At 36.7% G+C, this 23,867-nt stretch overlaps 1 protein-coding gene across 5 annotated transcripts in view; it reads right to left on the bottom strand.

Annotated features, from left to right (window-relative positions):
- Nucleotides 1–23,867, bottom strand: part of LOC307011088 (uncharacterized protein) — a 180,938-nt gene that overhangs the window by 145,200 nt on the left and 11,871 nt on the right. For 3 of the 5 annotated variants that reach the window (XM_079636408.1, XM_079636409.1, XM_079636407.1), the window contains exons 5-8: nucleotides 22,227–22,350; nucleotides 21,258–21,533; nucleotides 20,898–20,978; nucleotides 17,356–17,475 (exon numbers count right to left, since the gene is read on the bottom strand). In XM_079636408.1, coding sequence (XP_079492534.1) covers nucleotides 17,356–17,475; nucleotides 20,898–20,978; nucleotides 21,258–21,533; nucleotides 22,227–22,350 — 601 coding nt within the window. Of the gene's footprint in view, nucleotides 1–16,932; nucleotides 16,996–17,355; nucleotides 17,476–20,897; nucleotides 20,979–21,257; nucleotides 21,534–22,226; nucleotides 22,351–23,867 lie in introns of all 5 variants that reach the window. The other 2 variants (XM_079636406.1, XM_079636405.1) reach the window with 1 other exon arrangement.

The following is a 23,867-nucleotide window of genomic DNA, read 5'->3' as shown; positions in this document are numbered from 1 at the left end:
GACTTTAAAAGACTTAAATTAGCCGGCCATTAGAACGTTTTGACTCAGGGTGGTGACTTCCTGTGAATAATGCTATGTGTCTTTAGATATAGTAGATTGATCAGGTTTCTTACATCTTTCCAAGGTGATCACACAGCTTCTCCCTTCTCACCCTTACAATCAGAGTAAAAAATACACAGCATCAGATTCAGAACGCACTGAATCTACAGCAGGGTGGCAAAAGAAATGACGTTTTAGTCGAGCTGTGGCCTTGCAGTCTGAATCGAGTGTGATGAGAGAAGATGATTGGGTGCCACAAAATACTACCAAGATTAATAGAAGAATCAGATCAATATTTCATTTGAGGTGTCCTCGCAGGTTGAACACAACAAAAAACATGCAGCACAAATAAGTTTGATTCACAAACGCATGATTCTTATGAGCTGGTTCTTTTAGTCAAACTCACAAATCCCAACTAGTGAGTTAATGGATTGAATTGGTCAAATCAGATTTAAATTGGCAGTTTGAATCATTCATGTGACTCACTCAGTGACTCAACTGAACCATTCTTGACTTTAAATGAATCTTGAAATCGAACTAAAAAGGGTTTGTGTTATGTGTACGGCTTATGAATTTGAGTAATGAGTGATTGCTTGTAGTTTATGTTTCTCAACCATATAATTTTACCATGAATCTTTACATATTTTGTATTTGTATAATTTTGAAAACTTTTATTAGTATAAAATGCCTTTTTTCTCAACAATATTTTAATCTAAAAATAATACAGTTGTTTAATCATAGGCAAATAAATTCACAAACACAACTTTTGCTCAGAAATGATGGTTTTCATAACAAAATATTACTCACTGATTCGTAATTTTCAACCCATTCCAATTGATGACAAACACAAATAATTAGGTAACACTTTACTCAAACCCTTTATGTACAAAGCATTAAAGGTATTCCCAAAATAAGCCTTAAAGTAAAGTGTTACCCATTCATTCTTGCAATTTGGACAAAAACCTATAGAATCTCTAAATAAAAATAAATAAATAAAAAGTTTTAGTTTTAAGGCATAAAAATGCATATACATTACTAAAAACATCATTACGTTTCACATACTGTATGTCATACGATCCTTACCTAAATTAGGGTATTGTGCATGTGCTTGCATGCTCAGTCTGTTTGCACCATCTTTGCTTGTGTACTTTTAACACCAGGAAGGATTAACAAATATCTAGATGCGAAATATCAAACAAAATCAGTCCACACATAATCTAGCGGTCTGGCTGTCTGCAATCAACATACTGTACAAAACAAGGCTATTGTTCAATTAATGTGTGATTCGTAAGGAGTTCATAGGAAAGCGTGGAAACTGGAAAGTTCTGCCTTTAACATCAAGGGCAATCATATTTAATTAGGGAAGTTTGGAAAAAGCCTCCATTATATTAAGAAAAGGATTTTTAAACAGCAGTTGACAGTAGCTTTGTTCACCCTAGAGAGTTATCTGTCCTCGCATATCCATTCAAGTACGCCTTTTTCAGACAGATTAGCTCAAAGGTCTTGGACGATGCTATCTACAATCCATCTGCCAATCACGTTCATGAAATGGCCATTCATTACTGTAGTAAGGATTTTCCCAAGGAAATGTCAAAGTATTCTTTGTGTCTCATATCTGATATTGCACACTCACATTCTTAAACAATTGCAACTCTCAAATCGCCGCCTCTGCCCAGATTTCTCAACAAACCGTGTAAAACACTGGCGCAAAATGATCAGTTCACAGCTGTGAACTATGAAGAGATGATGCATGTCTATTTTCAATCTCTAGTATGTGAAGTTGAGTGTTCTACATCTGCCATAACAACCCTCTACAATGCGAGTATATCACTCGCATATGTGACTAAATCTTCACCCTGAGTCTGGACGACTTAATAATGTCTATCATTAGCCATCGGCTAATAAATTATTAGATTTGACTTGCCAGTGTGTGTGTGTTAGAGGCTAAGTATAAGTTAAGCATATTTCACTCGCTGAGCACTGACTTCGTTCTCCATCATACAGTATAGGATGTATAGGAATCTTGTGCTCAAAAACAAAGCAAAATGGAACAAAATGCAGGAGTCTTGAGATGCATTGTAAGAATTTTAAATTCAAATGTTACATTTTCATAGCCCTCCTAGTTCATGTGTGAAAAAGTGAGATGTACCCAAATGGTTTTAATTGGTGATTGCCATTAAATTCATTTATGTTAAAAGATAATTTTTTGTTCCTACATACAGTAACACTTAGGATAAACAACCAAAAGAGAAGGTCCTCCAAAATAAAGCAATACTTTCATCATGAGATGTAAACCAGATCTAACAATCTAGGCATTCATCCATGTTTTTGTACAGAAGCAGAAATCAAAGTGGTTGCTTGTGAACTATAGAGCTAAAATCCCTCCCCGCCATCACATAATTCAGAGAGATTCAACAGCAGTCTGGCAAAATAAGTTTACTTTCATATCGAAGCGTGGTCAGAATTGACCACAATGGGTGTTTCTGAGACACTTTGATGGCTATTAGACTGACATGGGAGGCTGTGTAGTCTAAACACACCCCTAAAACTATGGCTAAATCTATCAGACGGGCTATAAAACTGCCTGTCACCACGGCAATATAATCAAGGATGGGGGCCACTGTACCCTTGCCAATGTCCCTGGCTGGAGGGAGAAAAAAATGATGACAACCGCTTGAAGTTTTTTGTCTGCTCCATTCTATACACAAGTTGTCAAAAAACAAGTAAACAAGTGTTATGAAAGTAATATGCGCTGTCCTGAGTCATCTTCTTGCATTGAAAAATGAAACTACAAATGAAAAAGTGAGTACTCAAGGTGTTGCACTAGCCCAGTCTAAGTCCAGAACTCAACCCGACTGAAATGTTGCGGCGGGACCTTCAAAAACAGATGCCCACAAACCTCAATGAACTTTAAAGAAGAGCGGGCCAAAATTCCTCCAGAACGATGTGAGAGACTGATACTGTCATACAGAAAGATTCCTTCAACTTATTGCTGCTAAAAGTGGCTCTACAAGCAACTGAATCATAGGGTGTACTTACTTTGTCACGCATGGCTTCTCCATTTTGGCTTTATTTTTGCTAAATAAATAATGACACGGTGTAATATGTCATGTGTTATTGTTCATCTGAGGTTGTATTTACCCATGTTAATTGTAAGACCTGCTAACAACCAGATGATTTTTATTGTTATGATACGTAAAACCATAACATTCTAAAGGGTGTCCTTTCTTTTTCACATGTCTTATTATATATAGAATATAGTCATGTGAAATTGGATAAAGCGCAGCATAGTTTGAAATAAAGGATTCAACGTTAGTCGATTGTACGTCTCCAGCGACGCTGAAGTTTGCGCGTACTGACCGTCACGCACACAATACACACGTTTGTATGCAGTCTACAAATGCACACTTCATAAAATCTGCAAGGTTCGTGAAATTAAATGTTTATTCGATATTCAAAGACTTGACAGTTGATGAGTAAATATTAGTGTTTGCCAACCTGTTACTGATAATAGAAAAGAAAACGTTATAATATCTTGTCGTATACGGTTTACTCTCTTTGTAAACACAGAATACCATTTTCCCTAATAATGAATTAGAACAGTTAAAGGTACACTGTGTAAGTATTTTATTAGCTCAAATCAATGTCTTTATCATAAATATGTCCTCATTGGTGTAAAATTACCTCTGTCAATGATCTGACTTATCCTCGTAACCAAATAATTAATTATCTTTATTTACATGGGACGGGTAAGTCCAAGGAGGCTTCCATGTCATTCCACAATCTTGAAAAACTATAATAGCAGAGAGGGACAAAAAGCACTAGGCTACCTCAACGCGTTTCCACAGTGTGTTTTCGTTAAGAGTCAGCATCACATGACTGAAACCAGCTGAGACGGACAAAGAGATCAGGGAGAGGCGCTTGTCACTGTCCCGGCAAATTTGAAAGGCTGCACTGCACGGTACTTTATAATGCAGGATCATACTTATGCCGAACCACAGGAAAGGGAATCCTCGTCGCCAAAAAAGCAACAAAAATAATTGAAAAGGAAACTTAACCGGCGAATTCAAAAACCGAGGGTAAATATCGGGATAGCTTTTCCCAGTTGGAAAGAGCTAATGAAGGAGAAAGACTTTGAAAGGGTTCAGAAATGTGTATGAAATATGAAGTTGCCTGCTTTTTTCTCGACAGGTAAGTCAATGTCTAAATTGCAAGTTATTTTTCATTGATTGGTTGTGTAATTCTTTATATAAGCAGCATAACAGTAGAACATGTATAGTTAAACACATAACGTTGTTTGTTAGTACATAACGGCTACCGTAGTTGCAACACACATTTGAAAAAGCGAGGCGCTAGAGAGCACTATTCATTTGAATCCAAAATACAATTTCACCGCTAGATGGGAGAAATTCCTACACAGTGTACCTATAAACAGAAACTAATTAAGGAAACCAATTGGCTTTATGCACAGCTGCACTACTTCCTGAACTTCAGGCAGCTCCTTTGTTTCCTGTCTGCCATTATTGGACAAACTGATTAATCTAGGTGTGTCTGATTATTGTTATTGGTCAGGCACACCTGGATTAATCAGTTTGTCCAATAATGGAAGACAAGAAACAAAGGAGCTGCCTGAAGTTCAGGAAGTAGTGCAGCTGTGCATAAAGTCCATTAAGGATGCGTTTACACGACAACAATAACGCTTAAAAAACGGAAAAGTTTTTCCTTCAGAATTTTCAGCGTGCAGACGACACTATTGTCAAACCGATCCCCATTCACAAGAATCCGCGAAAACGACTAACAACACTGTATTCTGCCGCCAAGCCGTTAGGTGGCGATGAAACACCACTGAACGCGTAATACGCATGTGCATGATAACATCATTTTCAGAGACTCGAGTTTTTGTTGTTTACACGGAGACCGTTTTCAAAAACGTTTTTAGTTGAAAATGGTGTCATGTAAACAGCCCCCAAAACTTGGTGCTGAGAACGCCAGCAACTGTCAAAATAAAAGTTCCACTTTCAACACATCGGCAGATGTCGATAATTAAAAAATGTCAAATATCAGCCAATAAACTGAGCTTAGCGACATATCAGGCGACAACTAGAAGAAACCACAGTTCCTTTGAAAAAGTATCATGGATTATGTCCTGCGGTAAATGTCTTTAGAAAATGAGAATGCATAAACTGTTACTGTATTACAAACCCATTAATGATTTAATGAGTTCATCTTATCATCGACTATGGAATTGCACCTGTACATTGGTGTAATGCTAAAACTCCTGCATATATTTTCCTCAAATCACATTCAAATCCCTCAAAATGTGAATGTATAGATAATACAGTATAAACATCATAGACTAAGTAGATAATCTTTGTGTTGCTGGGATTACAGTATTCTGGCAATATTTGCCAGAAATCTGTGCACTTACAATTGAAGGACGTACCAGCATGTACTAAGGATCACATGTGTTTAACGGTCTAGCAGGTGAAGCTGACAGCTGCACGTCGAACCTCAGGAGACGCTAATACATGACAGATATAGTGAGAATGACCGAGAATATGTGCACCTTGCTGAGCATTTGGTTTCTACATCATGTCACGACAACTCTCAGTTACGTTTGATTCATTTGAGATCCGATCCAATCCACTTGGTCAGAGCTGTCTAACAATATTGCTTTTCTCACTGCTAATGGAAGGATCTAGATGTTGTCTACAGGACGAGTAAAAAGATTGTGAGAACTGGCTACCATTCAATTCAGGAGTGTGAATCTTAAAGTGCCCCTATTATGTTTTTTTATTTATATTACCCTTCATGCAGTGTGTAATATAGCTGTTTGTGACTGTAAAAGGTCTACAAAGTTTTAAAGATCAAAGTACACATACGGCAAAGTTATTGTCTCCAGAAAGAATCGATTCTGAACTGCTGAATTCTGAATATATGTAGGTTTGTAACAAATTTGCATTATGTCAGTCTTCATTGGCTACCTGTGAACAACATCTACTTTAACCCGAAATTCAGATATGGTAATGGACGTTTCGTTTCTGATACATGCTGTAAGCGGTCGACCAATCACAACAGACTGGGAAGGAGTTTAGAGAGACTGAATCCTTTATCTAACCGTTTTAGACATTGTGAGAAAAGAGGTGATGTGCAATGTATATTATGAAAAAAATTCTTGTTTTTTGACCTTGAATGCATGTAAACCTGTTGTAGGAGACCAAAAAAAAATTAGGAATGTTTAAAAAGTCAAACGACAGGAGAATTTCATTAGTCGAACACAAGTTGTGACATATTACAAATTACTTCATAATTAATTATTGGAAAATACTTTTTTTTTTCTGTACACTAAGTTGTCAGCTGCACGAAATCAGCTGTGTCAAAAAGCACCATATTGCACCACAAAATGTTCAATGCATTCTTTTCAGATAACTTCCTCAAAAAAAAGGACATCAAAATTGTCCACTGATTATATTGAAAAAGCATCAAATACATTAGAACATTTAGATAAATGCAATTCCACCATGGCTCATATAACAAAATGTACTAGACAATTAAGAATTTGTGAATTTAAATGTTATTTGTGACAAAATATGCATTTAAATATTAAATAATAATAATGTTTTAAGAATTGAATATTTTTAATAACACTGTGAATGTTTCCAAATATATACACCATCATACAACTAGTAAACCTATAGCAACATAAGTGCATAATTCTGGTTCTTTACTGCAAGCTACCCATTATGTGTGTCTATACTAAAACAGACTATTGTTTGCTAATGAGATTCAATAAAACTGTTTTAGTGGTTCTGCATCAGCTCATAATTACAGTTCACTCTGTGTGACGCACAAAGTGCCACCCTATGCTCTCCAGGGGCCAAAGAAACACAATCTCTCTGTCTTTCTATGTACGAGTCGCTTGTTTTTTGGTCTGATCATGGTGAGATGATTACGAATTGGACAGTCTTAATTACAGCACGTTAAATTGCCCGTCTGCATTAAGGGATTTATATACACATGAATATGTATGCAGCCAATGCACTCCAGACAGAGCACCATTGGTTTCCAAGCTACAGCATGTCTATGCAAATGTGTTTGTTTGTTTGCATGTAAAGCAATAAGAGAAGGTAAGAGAAAAGGTTGTTTGCTTTTTAGAAGTACTGACAGCATGAACCCAGACTCCACTACAGCCGTGACTTTGCAGCCAAATCAAATATTAATAGCATGAAATGGAAATCAGAATGTGAATTCTCCTTGAGTTCAAGGTGATAAACTGAAGCTGTTTACCTTTTCACCTGCAATGTCCTGCCCTCCCGCAAGTCCAGGCTCACACGTTCACCAGAAAGAAAAAAACTAAACTATATTCACTTTTGCAGAAAATAAAATGTTCAGTGCTTGCAAGGCAGTAAAAGAATAGTGTTAAAGTTGAAGGAAAGCTTATATTTTAGGCTATATTTTAGGCTCTGCAGAAATTCATAAAAGTGTGATTCAGAGCAATTCAAGCTTGAAATGCGAAGTTTTGCCATTCTGCAGAGTCTGCAGCGAAATGAAAGAGAATTTGTGGCTTTTGAAAAAAAAAAAACTGCTATATGACAATAATGTTGAAATTAAAAAACTCTAACAAAAGTCAATAAAATAAGACAATATACCATGTTAATATGAATTCTAGGATTAAAAGAAATGTCTGTAAACTTAATGGAAAATGTACTGGTATTTCTATGCCAGGACATTGCCTGTTTTTCTACAGATTTTTCAAAAAATTCTGAAGTCACTTTTTATGCCACAATAAAATGTACATAATGTTTTTGAATTATCTTAATTTGGGGGATTGTCTTAACATGCGATTAATCGTATTCATTATAATTAACCAGTGTTATTAATGTAATTAAACTTTGAATCAACTGACAGCCTTTCTATAAAATACAGAGAGCACATCCAAGTCTAAAAAAAAAGAAAATTAAGCTGTTCAATCTGACTAAGGGTGGAAAAGAAAACGAGGAAGTTTAACCCTTAAACACATACCTTGGGTCCTTAGTGACCCGATACATCATGTACTACCACCCACCTCATTCATTTTTTAAAGTTAGACATCAACCTTCTTAATATTCCTCAATCAATTCATTATAAACAATATAACAAGAAAAAAATATATAAAAGGAATGCGTTTTCCCATTATTATTATTTTTAAATTGTGGGTAACGGTGTAGGTATCACTGTCTGATACACAATGATGAAGTGACGTTTCATTCATAGTAACCGAAGGCAGAAAACAAAAGAATAGGAAATATCATCAGCAAAACTTGAAATGGCACAGCGATTTACTGCAGAGCAAGAACTGAACACAATCAAATATTAGTGTCACTGTCACTTATGGTGGATCTGGTAAAGAAGCTGTCAGCGATCAAAATATTGATTTTGAAGATAGTTTTGAGAATATGCTTAAGATGGCGAATATGAGCCAGATGCTGAATGGGAAATGAGCTCAGACGAGGACAGTGATGATGGTATAAAACATCTGCTCAAACTGAACCCTTCCGAGCTCCAAAAGGTAACAAAATAAGCTTTATTTTATTCTTCTGTAATTGTTACTCTAATATCAGGAGAGTTTTATATTATTACAACAGGTAGAGATCCATCCATTTTAGATATAGATCCGGGTCTCTAAAGACCCAAATATGTAATAATGATTGGTGAAACATTCATGCATTTAAGGGTTAATACAGTGTTGCCTTGAAAGCACTATTGAACCCAAAAAAACAACAATGTGTACTAAACAAAAAAAGCTTCATATTTTGATAGCCTAAAACAACTAAATGTCTTCAGTCAGATTCTGTTAATCTTCATACAAATTGTATAGCCCATCTCCAGTAGCTATTCCAGTATTCCCTTAAAATCAAAGCCTTTTCTCCCACAAAGACACTCTACAATTAAGATTCCAGAAGTGTACAGCTCAGTCCGATACAAGCATGTTGAGTCATAAATCCGCAGACTTCGTCCCCTGTGGCCTGTCACTGTCTAATCCCAAACTGACTGATAGAAGAGATCCCATCGCCGTAATCTGATTTCAAGCCTCTCCAGACAACCCAGGATAAAATAAACCTTTCTAGCAGATTATATGCATCTGGTGAAGAACCACTAGCAGACAAAAAAAATACTTTCACCCAATGCATCCTCAGAAAGAGTGGAATGGCACTCTGAAGTGTGCAATCGGACCTCTATGTGAAGAAGCACTTCAGACTAGTGACAGAAACTCTATTTGGAAGCCACTTACTATCGCAAGGTGCTTTTCAAAGTCTTCCAGGCAACCTATCCTTTCTTTAAGCATTTATAAAATAGTCAGGGTGGATAAATGCGTACCTTTTCCAGAAATACCATCCAGATCAGGAGAAGAAGCTATACCCCTGTCAACCTGAGGAATAACAACTTCATTTACAGAAGAAAACACCAAATACTCGGGCCAGTTCATCAGTGATCTATAACAAGAGTACTTGATGTATAAATTGTTGCTTGAAATCGACAAGTCTGAAGCTGACGAGATTTGTATAAGCACCATTAGGTAATGATGTCTGTCATAATCGAGGTTCATGGGCTAATTTTCTCCACAGAGTTCTCTAAAAAATTTACAACAGCAATAAAATACTGTAGTATGTGTCCCTGCTGCTTTGGAGCTATTAGAAGCATTTAAAACCTGCTTAAATTTATGTGACGTGTGAATCTTTCAATGGACACCTTAGCTTGGTTTCAAAACATAGTGAACTGCCTTGCTCTGCCTTCTGCTATTTAAATATATACTCATAAATGACTGATTTGGTTCACTATAAACTGGCAATTATATAACTCAACTCACCTGTCAGTTGACTTCAGTAGAGTTTTTTACCAAAGCCTATAGCCAACAAAACAATCTAATGCAACTCCAGAACAAATAAAATAGTGGGTAAAATTTAAAAATTTTAATTATATTGAACCATTAACACTATACCGTTCAAAAGTTTAGGGTGAGGATTTTTTAAAAATGTATTCATCAAGGAAATGTTATTTTCAAATGAAATAATATTTCACAATATTCCTTTTTTTTTTCTTCAAAAACAACAACAACAACAATAACCACAACAAAACAGCAGTGTAGGTAATTCTATCTTTAAATTGGAACCTTTTTTTTTGGAACTTTTGATTTGGTACTGATTTTAAGTAGGCTATATAAATCAAAATTTCTCTCATTTGCCAAGTTGGCATGATATGAAAGTTGAAATGGTATTTTCTTCCCTATTGTGATGTATAAACAGCTTCTCATAGAACAAAAAGTAGGGCGGGACTTAACTTTGTCCATCAAGAATTGATTGGATGGTTGTGGTTTGCTATTGCTGTGATGTCATGTGAGTGAGAGGTTGCCCCGCCCTCGTGCTTAAAAACGTGTCATCAGGGAAGAGAAGTCGCTGCAAGCGACTGGGGAAGTTATTATGATTGAAATTATTTACAACAAATACTACAATATTCGATAATAAAAAACGAGTTGCTGCAGTGCAATATGGGATTTGCCACATGTGAAGGATATTGGTCAAAATAAGGTATTGGTAAAGGCAGCATTGACATGAATATGATGCCTTAAAATACTGTCTAGATATGTAGCTCACTAAGTTTTGAAAGCGTTTTGTAGTTAAAGGGCAGCAATAATGGCTAGTGGCAATACTTCAATACTTCCAAGAGGTTTCATCTAATCCTACAGGGCGATACAGCTCACTTGTTTTGCATCACCATAGTTTCATGAGAGATATTCATGACATCTGCAGAGAAACATCAGGCTACATTTACCACCTGTCACACAGTACAGTGAAATTCACAGGAATGCTTTGGCAATTTCTGCATCTATCCTCCTAAAATGAGTTTATGATACCCTGCGTATTATGCAAAAAGTGTGGTTTGCAGATCATGGTTCCGTTACTGCCCATGAAGACATTGGAAAGAAACTAATGACAGACTAATGATTTCTCAAGATCACGGAGATCATACAAATCTATTAGTGTGCCATCCATCTTAGAAGACAGTTGAAAGCCTCCGTTAAAATCCACCATAGCTATGCCACTCAAAAAGTCATACCTTCTCTCCTTGTCTTTCCCTGCATTTCCCTGGAGAAGACATGGCAGATGGGCATGTTGGTGGACAATCCCATATTGACACATTAAGCAGTGGGTTTTGAGGTCTGTAGTGCTCTGCACCATTACAGCTGTCTGGGACTCTTTGTAACACAGTGGACGGCAGCTGCAGAGCTGGATAATATTACTCGATAATTGGGAGGCTACAAGCTCAAGACCCACAGTAACCTTGTTTGACGTGCCTGAGAACATTAGAGTCAAGGTTAATAGAGTAAAACTACTGCAAGTCTGTGGTCCATGTGTAGTACTAGCAGGGGTATTCTGCACTTTCTTCTTTGCTTAAATATAAAATTATATAATATAAGTAAAATCAAAACAAAACAAAGAAGACCATTTAAATTCTAAGGGCCATATTTTAATGATCTAAGCGCATGGTTAAGCACACTTAATGGGAGATGAGACTATAATTGGTTTATTGCACGTTACACCCAAAACACACCCATTACTAGGGACCCATACACACCCATTACTAGAGAATAGGGACAACCCTTTTAGACCATACGCCGGGTGCGCCGACCATTTTTACCGTCGTTAAACTGGCAAAAGTGGATTTTTCTGAACGTGCCATGGTTTTGGAATATCGTCTTAAATTTTAATTGAGTAGGGACCAATTATATTATAATATAATAACAAACAAACAAATAAACAAACAAATAAAAGATATGGTAATATAAATATGGTTTATTTTAAAAATGAAGACAAGCAAATAAATTAATAAATAAATCTTCCATACAACAGCACTTTCTTCTTTTTTTAAATATACAAATATATAATATAAGTAAAATCAAAACAAAACAAAGAAGACAATTTAGATTCTAAGGGCCATATTTTAACAATCTAAGCACATGGTCTAAAGCACACGGTGCAAGTGCACTTAGAGCGTGTCCGAATCCACTTTTGCCAGTTTAACGACAGTAAAAATGGTCGGCGGGCCCCGGCGTATGGTCTAAAAGGGTTGTCCCTATTCTTTTAATGAGTAATGGGTGTGCTTTGGGTGTAACGTGCATTAAACCAATTCAAGTCTCATCTCCCATTCCCTTTAAAAGCTAGTTGCGCTCGCGCCATGGCGGATTCGCTATTTACATGGCGGAATTTGCAAGCGGAAAAACTGAGCGCTTCTCCAGGATATGGATCTGCTCGTGCGTGAGGTGCGTGCAAGCAGACCATCTACGGGACAAAGGGTATGCGCATTGTGGACCCGCCTATAGGCACATATTACTAACGCGCTCTTTAAATAAAAAAAATGTATATTGCGCCATTGACTTTAGACCAGGTTTCAGTTGGTCAATGGCGCCAGCTCTATTTCAGTTGCCTCAAAATAGCAACGCACCCACAATGCGCCTGAGCACACCTCGTTTTCAGACCAGCTCGCCCATGAGCGAACAGATGGGCGCAAATGCATTTGCTATTTAAACAACGTGGCGCAGGACGTGAAAATAAAAACTGTGTCGGGCTGAAACTAGCAGAAAACACTTCGCATCTGGCGCCGCTTTGCACCGGGTATAGGAACACTGACCTAAGTGTTGTGTTCATTTCTTTTACTTGATAATGTGCTGTACAAACAGTTTTTCACTGAAATTTGCAGTACACACAAATAAATGAAGTGGTGGAGGGAAAAACAATCAAACAAAAACTTCCTATTTTGTTATTAAGCCATAGGGTCCATCAATCAAACTATACTCATGCTGTCAAATTCACCTAAAAATAACCTTGAAATTCCCTAGATTTTAATCCGTTTACAAAGAACAATATTGAGTGAGCTTTAATGAATTGTGAGGCCATTAAAACAACTACTCCGGTTCATAAATAATTCAGGCATGCCGGTGGACCCTGAATTTAGGTTTGCTGCCCAAAAATCACTCATGTCGTTTTGGTTCCTAGTCGAATATTGGATTACAGGGAGAGAGAGAACTCTTAGAGAGGCAGTGTGGTTAGAAAGTACATCTCCATAACAACAAAACCAGCCCAGGTAATTGCATTTTGGACGTGTTGTGCATCGGCTAGTATTAAGGATCTAGAAATGCTGGTTCGCTCTGAACAGAACTCCTCATGCGATTAATCCCACTTCACTCAATCCATGAAACACGATTGCGACTGGCAATTTTCATCGCTGGGTACAAACTCTTTTGAGAAACACGTTCGAAGTGATCCACAGAAAGGGTTCTTGTGTAGGTCACTGCAATTAACCTTTGGGTGACATTCGGTGAGCTTAATAGCTCAGAACGCTGTAATAGCCGTACACTACCTTGCAAATCGGCTGCATTTTATATTCGGTCTCTCTTCTGGGGTGGACTGTGTTCACGGTCAGAGGCTGTGACTCTCTTTCGGTTTCAAAAAGATTTAATGAAACGCATCACTAATACATCCATTAAACACCTGGCTCTCATGACCATGTTCTGTAAGTGCATTAAATGGCTGTCGGTTATAGTCTTACAACATATTACACTAATTGGCTGGTTTATACATCTAATGTTTAAAGTAACCGGATTTAAGTTCATTCTTAGGTTAAAACATGGATGGTACACAAGACACCAAGCAATTCAATATAGTGAAAAATACTGTCAGACAATTCAAAGATAGACACTCTAGTAAGTAAATAAGTTCTGCATGCAGTCTATAAATATAATATTTTATTTCCCCCCTTTTCCATTCACCATGGTGCAGTAAATCTAGCCTGTGCTCTAATACATATGCATGCATCCTCCCATCCTCCATAACTTTGCATTTCTTTTCTTAAAATAAAAAACATCACTAAGAACGGTGTGTCGTTGACAAATTACATCGCCAACACAAAGCTTGAAATGCCCGTTTGATACCAGCTTGCTCGTCTATGATATTCAAATGTTTCTCTTTGAGGAAGCAATAAGAGAACAGAGTCAGCAGGAGACGCCGGAAATATCGCCAGCCGTGAAATGCGTGTGCTTCGTTTATCTGTAATGCGTTTTCAGTTTCCAACATCCATGAATTCCCACATTGCAAAAAAACAAAAACAAATGTGGGCCCGATTCTTCCCCCAATGCTGGATATGAGCCTTTTGGCTTAAACAACCTCCGAAACATGGGGCTTAGATTCTCATGAGCTTTTTATATTATGAGTTTAATGTAAATGTGGCATATACACACAATAGGATTATGTAACCACAACGATAATTTACATAAAGACGCCATTTACATTTATTAGGCCAATGATATGCCAGCAGCACACTACTAAAATATGACAAACACGTGGACATATAAAAACAACAAAAATTTAAATAAAAATGACTTTACAGGGGCCAATGCAAATGTTTTGTTCAATAAAATTCCTTCTAGAATGTAAGTGCCCCCCCTCCCCCCATTATACCACCTGAAGCAGCACTCAAAACAATATTTCAGCCTGTTTTTATGATTTACCAATTTCAATTGTAGTAAAATTCCAAATTAAATTGATTAATCCTTACATATTATTCATATTATATGGATTACGAATATTAAATGAGTTAAAAAAATATTAAATTAAATTATTAATTGATAATATGTAAGGATTATTTCATTTAATTTTGTGAAATGACTATACAATTGGCATTCGTAAATCTTTTTAAAATAAGCCTTTTTTGTGTGTAGCATTAGAAATGGAAAATGGTACACTGCTGCGCCATTAAACAACAGCTATTGACTATATCAATAGAAAATGTCACAAGAAAGGGAAAAAAAAAGCATTTGTCAAACAGTTTTATGGGGTCTTGTGAAAAATAAGTTGTTAAAATGAGCATGGACAGAAGTTAATTATATTCTGTTTGCAAAGCTTTACAACATGACAGTGCCATGAGTGCAAACCTTTCTAATATGCACATTCAGAAAAGTACTAATATGGCCAACAAATTAAGTGTGTCAGACTATTTTGACAGTGAATGTATGAATAATTGATACTAGAGACAATAACTGCTAACAAAATAACACTCAAAAAGGCCTCATGTAATTAAAAATGTAAGGTTTTTGTCTTTTAGTCCATATTTGTGAGCTCTGAGTGTGTCCAAAGACAAATATGCTAAAATATTTGACATTAAATGAGAAAATGGCAACAAATTAAGTGTCTGAATGTCCCAGAAGAAATCAAAGTCAAATTTAAGAAAATGAATGACTTGTTCACTAAGGTCTATATAGTTTCTTTGTCCAATAAAATGCTTTCTAGAATGTTAATGTCCCTTCGTCTGATACCATCACGAACAGGGGGCAACAATTTAAGTGTGTCCCGACAGTTCTGAGACTGAGCGCTGATTAACGACCGCCCTACTGTGACAGGACGAAAGTCAGAGGCAGATATGCAAGCGTGTTTCATTCTAAAATAGGACAATGGAGGAAAAAAAAATTCCCCGTGATGACCTATTGACTTTAAACTACTGCAGATGGAGATTTGAGTCTCCGTCAAGTGTTAAACCGATCCTAGAATATCCCATGGGATTGTCCACTTATTCCACGGAGGCTATGTGTAGCATTCCAGCCATGACAACTTGAGAACCGGAGCACATACACAGTATATCCACACACAAAAAAAGAAAACAATAGCCTAGAGTGTCAGGAAATGCTGAATTATCCAATTATCTGCCCGTATACTGTAACGATATTTGAGACTCCAGTAGCCAAAACAATGATTTTATCAAGCATAGAGGCACCTGGAAAACTATAAAATTCACTTTCACCTTCAGCAGGCCTCTGTTAAAATGTTAAAATTCACAGCTCTGATGCAATGTCTTGGAAATGCATCATAAATTCAATATGTGCTATTGGTCATGTTCTTGTTCCAAATGCAATTACACGTGTCCCGTATATTCTATTACATTGAAGAAATACTGCATAATATTTCATAAAACGCATTCAGCATGACATTGAACAGTCATTCGTTGAGGATTCAATCGCTGAAAAATGTGACATCTGATGCTGCAGGAGCAACAAAATGCAACAATAGAACAAACTCCAGTTGTCAATTAACACCTACCGCAAAAATATAAAAGAAGCTTTGTTGTTTGACTGAGCAATTAACTGAAGAGACATTTGTCTGATAAATGATAAGTTTCATACACATAGTCAACAATTCCATTTGCAACAAAGGCTACAGTTATGTGACTGTTGTGCAGGATAATTTGAAAGAGATCAATAGAAAAACTGTAGTCTCATTTCCTACCGGATTTGAAAACAAAAAAACAACAATTTTGGCAGCAACCGCATTAATTATGTAGAAAGTAAAGCAACATTTCTCAGAAGTTGGTCCTATAGGAGTGCGAATTTATTGGCTGCTTGTTCCCAAAAGGTATTCCGAAGTGGTTCTTGTCAAGAAAACGTCTCTATTCCAAAACACAACAAACTAATTTGACTAATGACCTTAAAGACCATTTGTCCTTAACAAATATATCATCAGCTGTTCATTTGTGTGAATTCCAAACATTCTTACAGTGGCTCCCAACTCTAAGTGACACAAGGAAGGGAACATGTCTATTTACTGCCAAGATCCTTAACGCCTCACAGAGAAGCCAAAAAATCACTTTAAATATGTTCGGATAATAATAACTAACGAATTAAAGTGTACCGCATATTTCATAATAATGACAAGAAAACTGCTATAAAGCAACCAGAGATTGTGTATCTTAATGCACATGCACTCTGTCACGTCTTTTAAAGGACACATCTATTAAATGTCACTGAACAAAGAACTAAGCCATTTTGTATTATTTAGAATCAATGCGTGATTGATGAAACCCATTCCTTACCATGTCTCCTTTATCTCCCTTTTGTCCAGAATGTCCTGCCAAAACCGGAAGCCCTTGATCCCCCTTTTAAATACACATAAGTTACATAATGCAATGTTAATATGCTAAATGGGCTCGGGTCTAAAACACTGTGATCAAAATTCAAAGAGGAGTCCTAGCCTGAACTCTGGCTCTTTGTACTTCAGAAGAGATTAGCTGAGCATCGCCCGCTGATGAAGTGCATGCCGGTGCCCAAACACCCCCTTATTTGTGCTAAATTGCTTCTAATAAGCTGTTATTTCTGTCTCTGGCTGTCATCCAGGTATACGGACTGGCATAAATGTGCTTTAATTGGCCATTAATTTTGCATGCGGCATTACCTCAGGATCCATTGTTGAGTGCTAACTCGCTCATTTTAAGAATGCTTTCATGGTTTAACTTTACCTTCAGAGCGGGACAGTGGCATCGGTCGGTGGGGAGCTGAGCTGGCATGGACAGCATTCTGTGGAGGTATCCTGTGACCAGCGAGGCCGCTGTGGGGTTGTGGGTTACTACAGGTTCACACTGGTCAGATTGAAAATAAGGCAATACATGAGACAGTGTTCAATTATTCAGAGAATATTGCAGACCAAGATAATCAATTATTATGCTTTGAATAGGATATGTGGGGGATTTTCACGCATACTGCATGCATATGCATCTTCTGAAATGCATAACACTGGAAAACTTTGTTATGCTAATTATATCATTTGGTGCTGTAAAGTCATATTGAGTTCAATTCTGAAGAATTTAGGAAGAGCATTTGTGCATTTTCTGGTAACACTTTACAATAAGGTTCATTAGTTAACTACCTTAGTTAATAAACTAAGAATGAACAATACTTCTTCAGCATTTATTAATCTTAGTTAATATTTATTTCAACATTTACTAATTCATTATTAAAATCAAAGGTTGCACTTGTTAACATTAGTTAATCCACGGTGAACTAACATGAACAAACAGCTGAATTTGTACTAACTAACATTACAAAATATTAATAAATACTGTAACAAATGGATTAGCAATGTTGGATAGTGTAAGTTAATACATTAACTAATGTTAACTAATGAACCTTATTGGAAAATGTTACCCATTTTCTTCAGTATTACTCAGCAAAATTAAAGAGTACATTCCATATATACAGTATATATTGTAGGCAAACAACCTTTACTTCCAGCACTCTTTATGTTCTCTTTGTCCTATAGTATTTGGTTTACGTTTTCCTGAGTGAGAAACTATTTTGTTCAAAAGAAAGCTCTCTGAATCACATTTCTGAATTTTCCAACATAGTCAGACCATTTTGCTAAAACCCAAATGATAGATTTTTGTGGCAAGTTATTTTTAGTGAAATCAAAACCAAACCATATAGTCCATTTAGTCAGATTCACAGAGCCCCTAAAGGGACACTGTGGTGGGGGGAAAATATGAGATGCGAGGAAAGTCAATGCTTTTGCATCCTCTCGTAAATGTTTTGCGTTCCCGAGGAACTTTACGTTCGCTCGCATACATTTTGCGTTCCTCCGAGAAACATGATCTTTGCGAACGAATGCAAAGTTTCTAGAGGGAACGCAAAACAATAAAAGCATTGACAAATTATTTTTCCTCCCATTTCATTTGTTTTTCCTTCCCCTTGTCCCTTTAGGGGCTCCTTAGTTTTCCAAATGAATTATGCTTAAGAGGCAGTTATTTTAGTGAATCTAAAACATACAGAGTACTGTTATTTAATACATTTATTAGTACATTTATTTCAGCTCTAACATCATTAAAAAGTCAATAATTGCAAAAAAGGTAGTTCAACTTTTAAATATAAACAATGTATTATTTAAATATATATATATATATATATATATATATACCTTCTTCAAAGCCCTACAATAATTGTTAATAAAGTGATGGCGCCTTAGGCATTCGAATGTGTTGCCCAATTACGTGACCGGCCCTGTTAGCAACTAGGACCATTCTACTTCCATGTGGAAATTGCAACTGAAACATTATCCCAAACGCTGAGAAGGGGGATTAGCAAACAAATGTAAAGACCATGTACCAATTACAACATTGAGCAGGGATGTGGATTTTCTCTAATCCAATAGTTTAAGACAGTATGTTGCCTTTAATTATTCAGAAATTATTGCCTGGAGCAACTCGAGCTAAAAGGATGCCCTCAAGTGCTTTGTCCACGGTGGAAACATTCAGTCCAACAACAATACATGGAAATTGCAATGGCTCTGTTCCAAAACCTACTGCATTGCTTACATGGACAGCATTTTAAGAGTTTCAAAAGCTAAAATGCCTTCTTTAGGCCAAATTCAAGGCAACAAACCTAAAAGAGCCCATGTCACACGGGATCCGCCACCTATACCTCCACTCTCTCTTACGAGTCTACATGTCCTCCAGGAACATTCGGTCGGTAAGTGGGCAGTGCCTTGTGGTATCAGTGCCATTACAGAAAGGCACAAAAATCAATCTCAAGAACGTTTTCATTTCTTGCTGTGGAATGATCTTCCAAGCCCTATCAGGACAGCCGAATCCAAGACAATTTTCAAGAATTGTTAAGCTTGATTTTTCACAACGTTTGCTTTTTCTGGGTGAGACAGAGCAAACCGCGGAGCTAATAGAATCGCACAAACACTGACGTTGTGCCAAAGTCAAGAACTTCTTTAAATAATACATTACATTTTGGTTTGCTTTTAACTAAAGTCTACCGTACACTTGGAATACGCCACGTGTTGCATGGGACCATTCGGTGATACGTTTGATGCTGGTCGCTATTTACTGCCATTGTATGGACAAGCGCGAGAGGGACAATTTTTCACAATTCTCCTTTTGTGGTGCATAAAAGAAAGAAGGGCATACAGCATCCAAACCAGGGTGAGTAAACGATGACTTAATTTTAATTTCAGGGTGAACTAGCCCTACTTCAAAAAATCTATCTACTTTGCTCTCACTATTTCTAAATCTCTCCCTATTCTAGCTTGTAATATCCTGAGCAATTAATTCAACTTTGTATTACTAGCACTTTTTTATTGCCTCTTTAAGATGAATCGCTTGTTGTATTCATCAATTGTATGTCGCTTAGAATAAAAGTTTCTGCTAAATGAATCAATTTAAATATATCCTTAGCATAGAAGGAAATACACTGCACTATGCACTGCAATGAGATCAGTAAAAATAATAATAATAATAATAATTTGAATACACCAGAGGGCAACAGGGAGATGATTATAAATATTGATATTGCATATTTTCAGCCAATGCCTTAAACTTAAGTCTATTTCTCAAACAAAACATCACATTAGCACTTGTGAGAAAGCAGTCTATGTAGGCAGTAGTAAGGGTAGTTCACTTCATTTTGGAGCAGAGCCTTTGAAAACTACCACAACAAATAAAACAAAAGAGACAAGAGACACTTCAATCTTTCAAACATTACCTGAAAGAATAAGGTTATTCAAAAGCAGTGTTAAAATGTGACTGGCCGGCTCAGATATTATTTTATGAATATGTCAAGCCTTTAAAGTCCCCCTGAGGTGAAAATTAAGGTTTTAAATTTTGTTTATATGTCTATGTGGTATTTTTAATATATACCACAAATTCTCTAAGTCTCAAAACTCAGTTTGAAACCGCTTGTGTTTCTGACGTCACAAACTACCTTGTAACCAATCACGTTCAAGCTGGTGTGAGTGAGTGGAGGTGGGGCTAATTTGCATATTCATAGAACCGTGTATACTAAATGAGGCAAGGGTGTAGAGTTACATTAAAGCTATTTTAAGGCATGAAGACATTTTTTTCAAGGGAAAAACTTTTAAATATGTAATTTTGTTGATCAAACTTGGGATTTAAGGGATACAATTATTGACTACAGGTTTTAAGTTTAGTGCAAAAATTATGGGCTGGGTTTACAGTCGGTTAGGATCTGTATCACACTGCGGCACCATAAACATGAATCTTACCGTAACTCCAGGAGAATCGCAGCATCTGTCCAGGTCGGCTATTCTAGCATCACAGAAGATCAGAATCTCTTGAAGCTCAATCTGTAAAGGTAAACTGACATTTATTGGCATGAACATGCATGATTGATAAACAAATACAAGGCAGTACACCTTATTCCATTTTGACCTGCATCAGGTTCAGACTTAAAGTTAGTGAAGTTCCCTTAATATATTATTTAATGGTTTCCATCATAGTTTGAGGTGAGGCTTCACATTCACCAACTGTATAAATGTTCCAAGTGTTTGCATTCATATTCAGCTTTAGCAACTGAGCGCTGCCTTACTGAAGACCATTGATGAGAACCTCTGTCCAAAACTCACATCCACTGGACGTCCGTCCTCCACTCGAGTGGTGATGAAGGTGCGTCCGCTCGCATCCATGCCAGACCTTTCAGCGGTCACCTGGCGTTCAATTAATTTGCAGTCCAGGTAGATGGAGACGGCGTTGCTCTCGACAGAAACGCCCAGCTTGTGAAACTGTCGATCGAAGAGTGCGTGCAGGTCTCGGTTCTTGAAGATGTACAGGAGGGTGTTCTTCAGAAAACTCTGAGCTAAAAACTCTACTGTTTTTTTAGCCCCATCCACTATTAATGACACCTAAATGAAGTAGAAAAGATGAACATGAGTGGTTCATTAAGACAGTTAATGAGATAAGCTGAATGAAGTCTGAAGAGATTGCTTTGCAAAAGAGTACTATTTAAATACTTATCATTTTGTCAGTCTTGCAGGAGTTCTAAGGATGCACGATATATCAGCCACCATATTGGTATCGGCTGAAATGTTCATTTTTAATGTTATTGGCTTATATTTAAAGTCAATAACTAAAAATGTCTTTCAGCTGAAACACTTCAGATGTGCACTGTTAGCCATGGTTTTGAATTGCTTGAAATATGAACATTATGTGAACATTATAATTGTGTGATTGGGACATGACTTTTAATGGCCGGACTTTTTTTTAAATCAGGCTCTTAAAAATTACATAAAAATTTGGATTTATTTATCGGCCAATATATTTCAGGGAACTGAGGTTACATGAGTAACCGAGTAGTTCCCTTTCAATGAGGTCTCTCCTATTGCGTAGCATACGCTATGGGATTTTCCCTATAGCGTATGCTACGCAATACTCGTTCCCTCATTTCAGGGAACTGAGGTTACGCGAGTAACCGAGTAGTTATCGGTATCTGCCAAAATTTTCATATCGGTGCATCCCTAGTTTTGAGCATACCCTGATTGATCAATGTCTATATATAACATATAAAAAATTAATGAAATCTAAAATATTTTACACACCTGTGTATCTCCACCTTTATCAAAGATCTGCAGAACAAACCAGCGATCTCTCTTTGTGGTTTTTCTGAGCCGGAACGTGGCAATAATGGAGTATTCATGAGAAAGTCCATTTGGGAACACAGATCTTTAGACAAAAGACAACACCAACATCTATAATTAAGGTTTATCAAAATAAAAAGTAGATTACAAACAAAAAGGGTGTAAGCCGTTTATGCGCTTACCAAATAAGGCTTGAAAAAAATGTACAGTAAAACTATGAAATATTATTGTTATTGCAAAATAATATTAATAAACAGTCGTGCTGCTTAATATTTTTGTGGAAACCGTGATACATTTTTGATTACGGTAATCTTTGATTAATGTTCAAAATGTCTTTGCTGTTATTTTGAACAATTTAAAATATCCTTGCTAAATATTGATTTCTTTTTTTGTTTTACTTTACCCCAGTTAGTAGGGTGTACTTTACTTCTTAGGGTGGTTTAATGCCATTTAAATTCATTCTAAAAAATAAAATACCACCAGAAATACCCTTTATGTAAGCAAATCAGTGACAAACATATGCATCTAATTAAATATCTCAAACAACGAGAAAGACATCAACAGTGACAATGAATGAAACTAAATAGTGCATCCACTGCCCAAACAAAATGACTAAATGAATCAGACTTCCTAACACTCCATATGAAGGAACAAGAACGTTCTAGAAAAGCATGATTATTGTTTCAGTTCAGCAGTAAAGTGCTATTTCCAGTAATTTGTCATTTAATTAACACACTTACTGTATATTCAAAGCAACACATTATACATGAAATGACAGTTAAATTGCATCCATGTTCTCCTTGGTTTTTTTCTTTAGTCTTGCCTGAACATCATCCTGTCTGTCAGGCTATTGTATGAAACCACTGAGATGTTTTCATTGGTCTAAAATGTACTACAGTAGTTGTGACTAAAGGCAAACTCAAGAAACAAGACGCTCAAAAAAAAGTTTAACAAAAAAAACCTTTTGAAGCTTCTATCCGGTTATTAAAACTGTTGAAAGAATAATACTACATTTTTGAGTGAATCACATAACACTAAGTGTTACAGGAAGAATTACTCCCCATTTTCCTTTGTCATTTCTTTCACACACTATTTGGTAATTTACTGGCACTTCATCAAACACCATCAGGAAAACTGACAAATGGGAAATCTCATGTATGAATACTTTAAAAGAGAGAGAGAGAGAGAGGGAGAGAGAGAGAGAGAGAGAGAGAGAGATAGAGAGAGAGAGAGAGAGAGAGAGAGAGAGAGAGAGAGAGAGAGAGAGAGAGAGAGAGAGAGAGAGAGAGAGAGAGAGAGAGAGAGAGAGAGAGAGAGACTTGCAAGAGGCTGAAAATGAGTTTCTGCTCAAATAGATCATTCTTGATTCTCTCTAGGCACGTCTGCATAGCGTGTCTCCTGCTTTCACAGGCAGAGTGGGGGGAAATGCACATTATTAAAATTATATATACTCTGACTTTACATGCTGGCAAGATCAAATGCTTTTGTATAAGAGGAAGACACAGGAGAGAGGCTAGTCTAGATGTAGCCTATTATGGGACAATGGCCGGATTATTACTAAAACTGGCCACAAAATTTTCTAAATCACTTGGTTGGCTTACT

The sequence above is a fragment of the Phoxinus phoxinus genome (genome assembly GCF_949152265.1).
Source record: "Phoxinus phoxinus genome assembly, chromosome: 14".
Taxonomy (NCBI): Eukaryota; Metazoa; Chordata; class Actinopteri; order Cypriniformes; family Leuciscidae; genus Phoxinus; species Phoxinus phoxinus.
The sequence above is the reverse complement of the archived record's forward strand: the minus strand, read 5'-3'. Positions and strand labels throughout refer to the sequence as shown.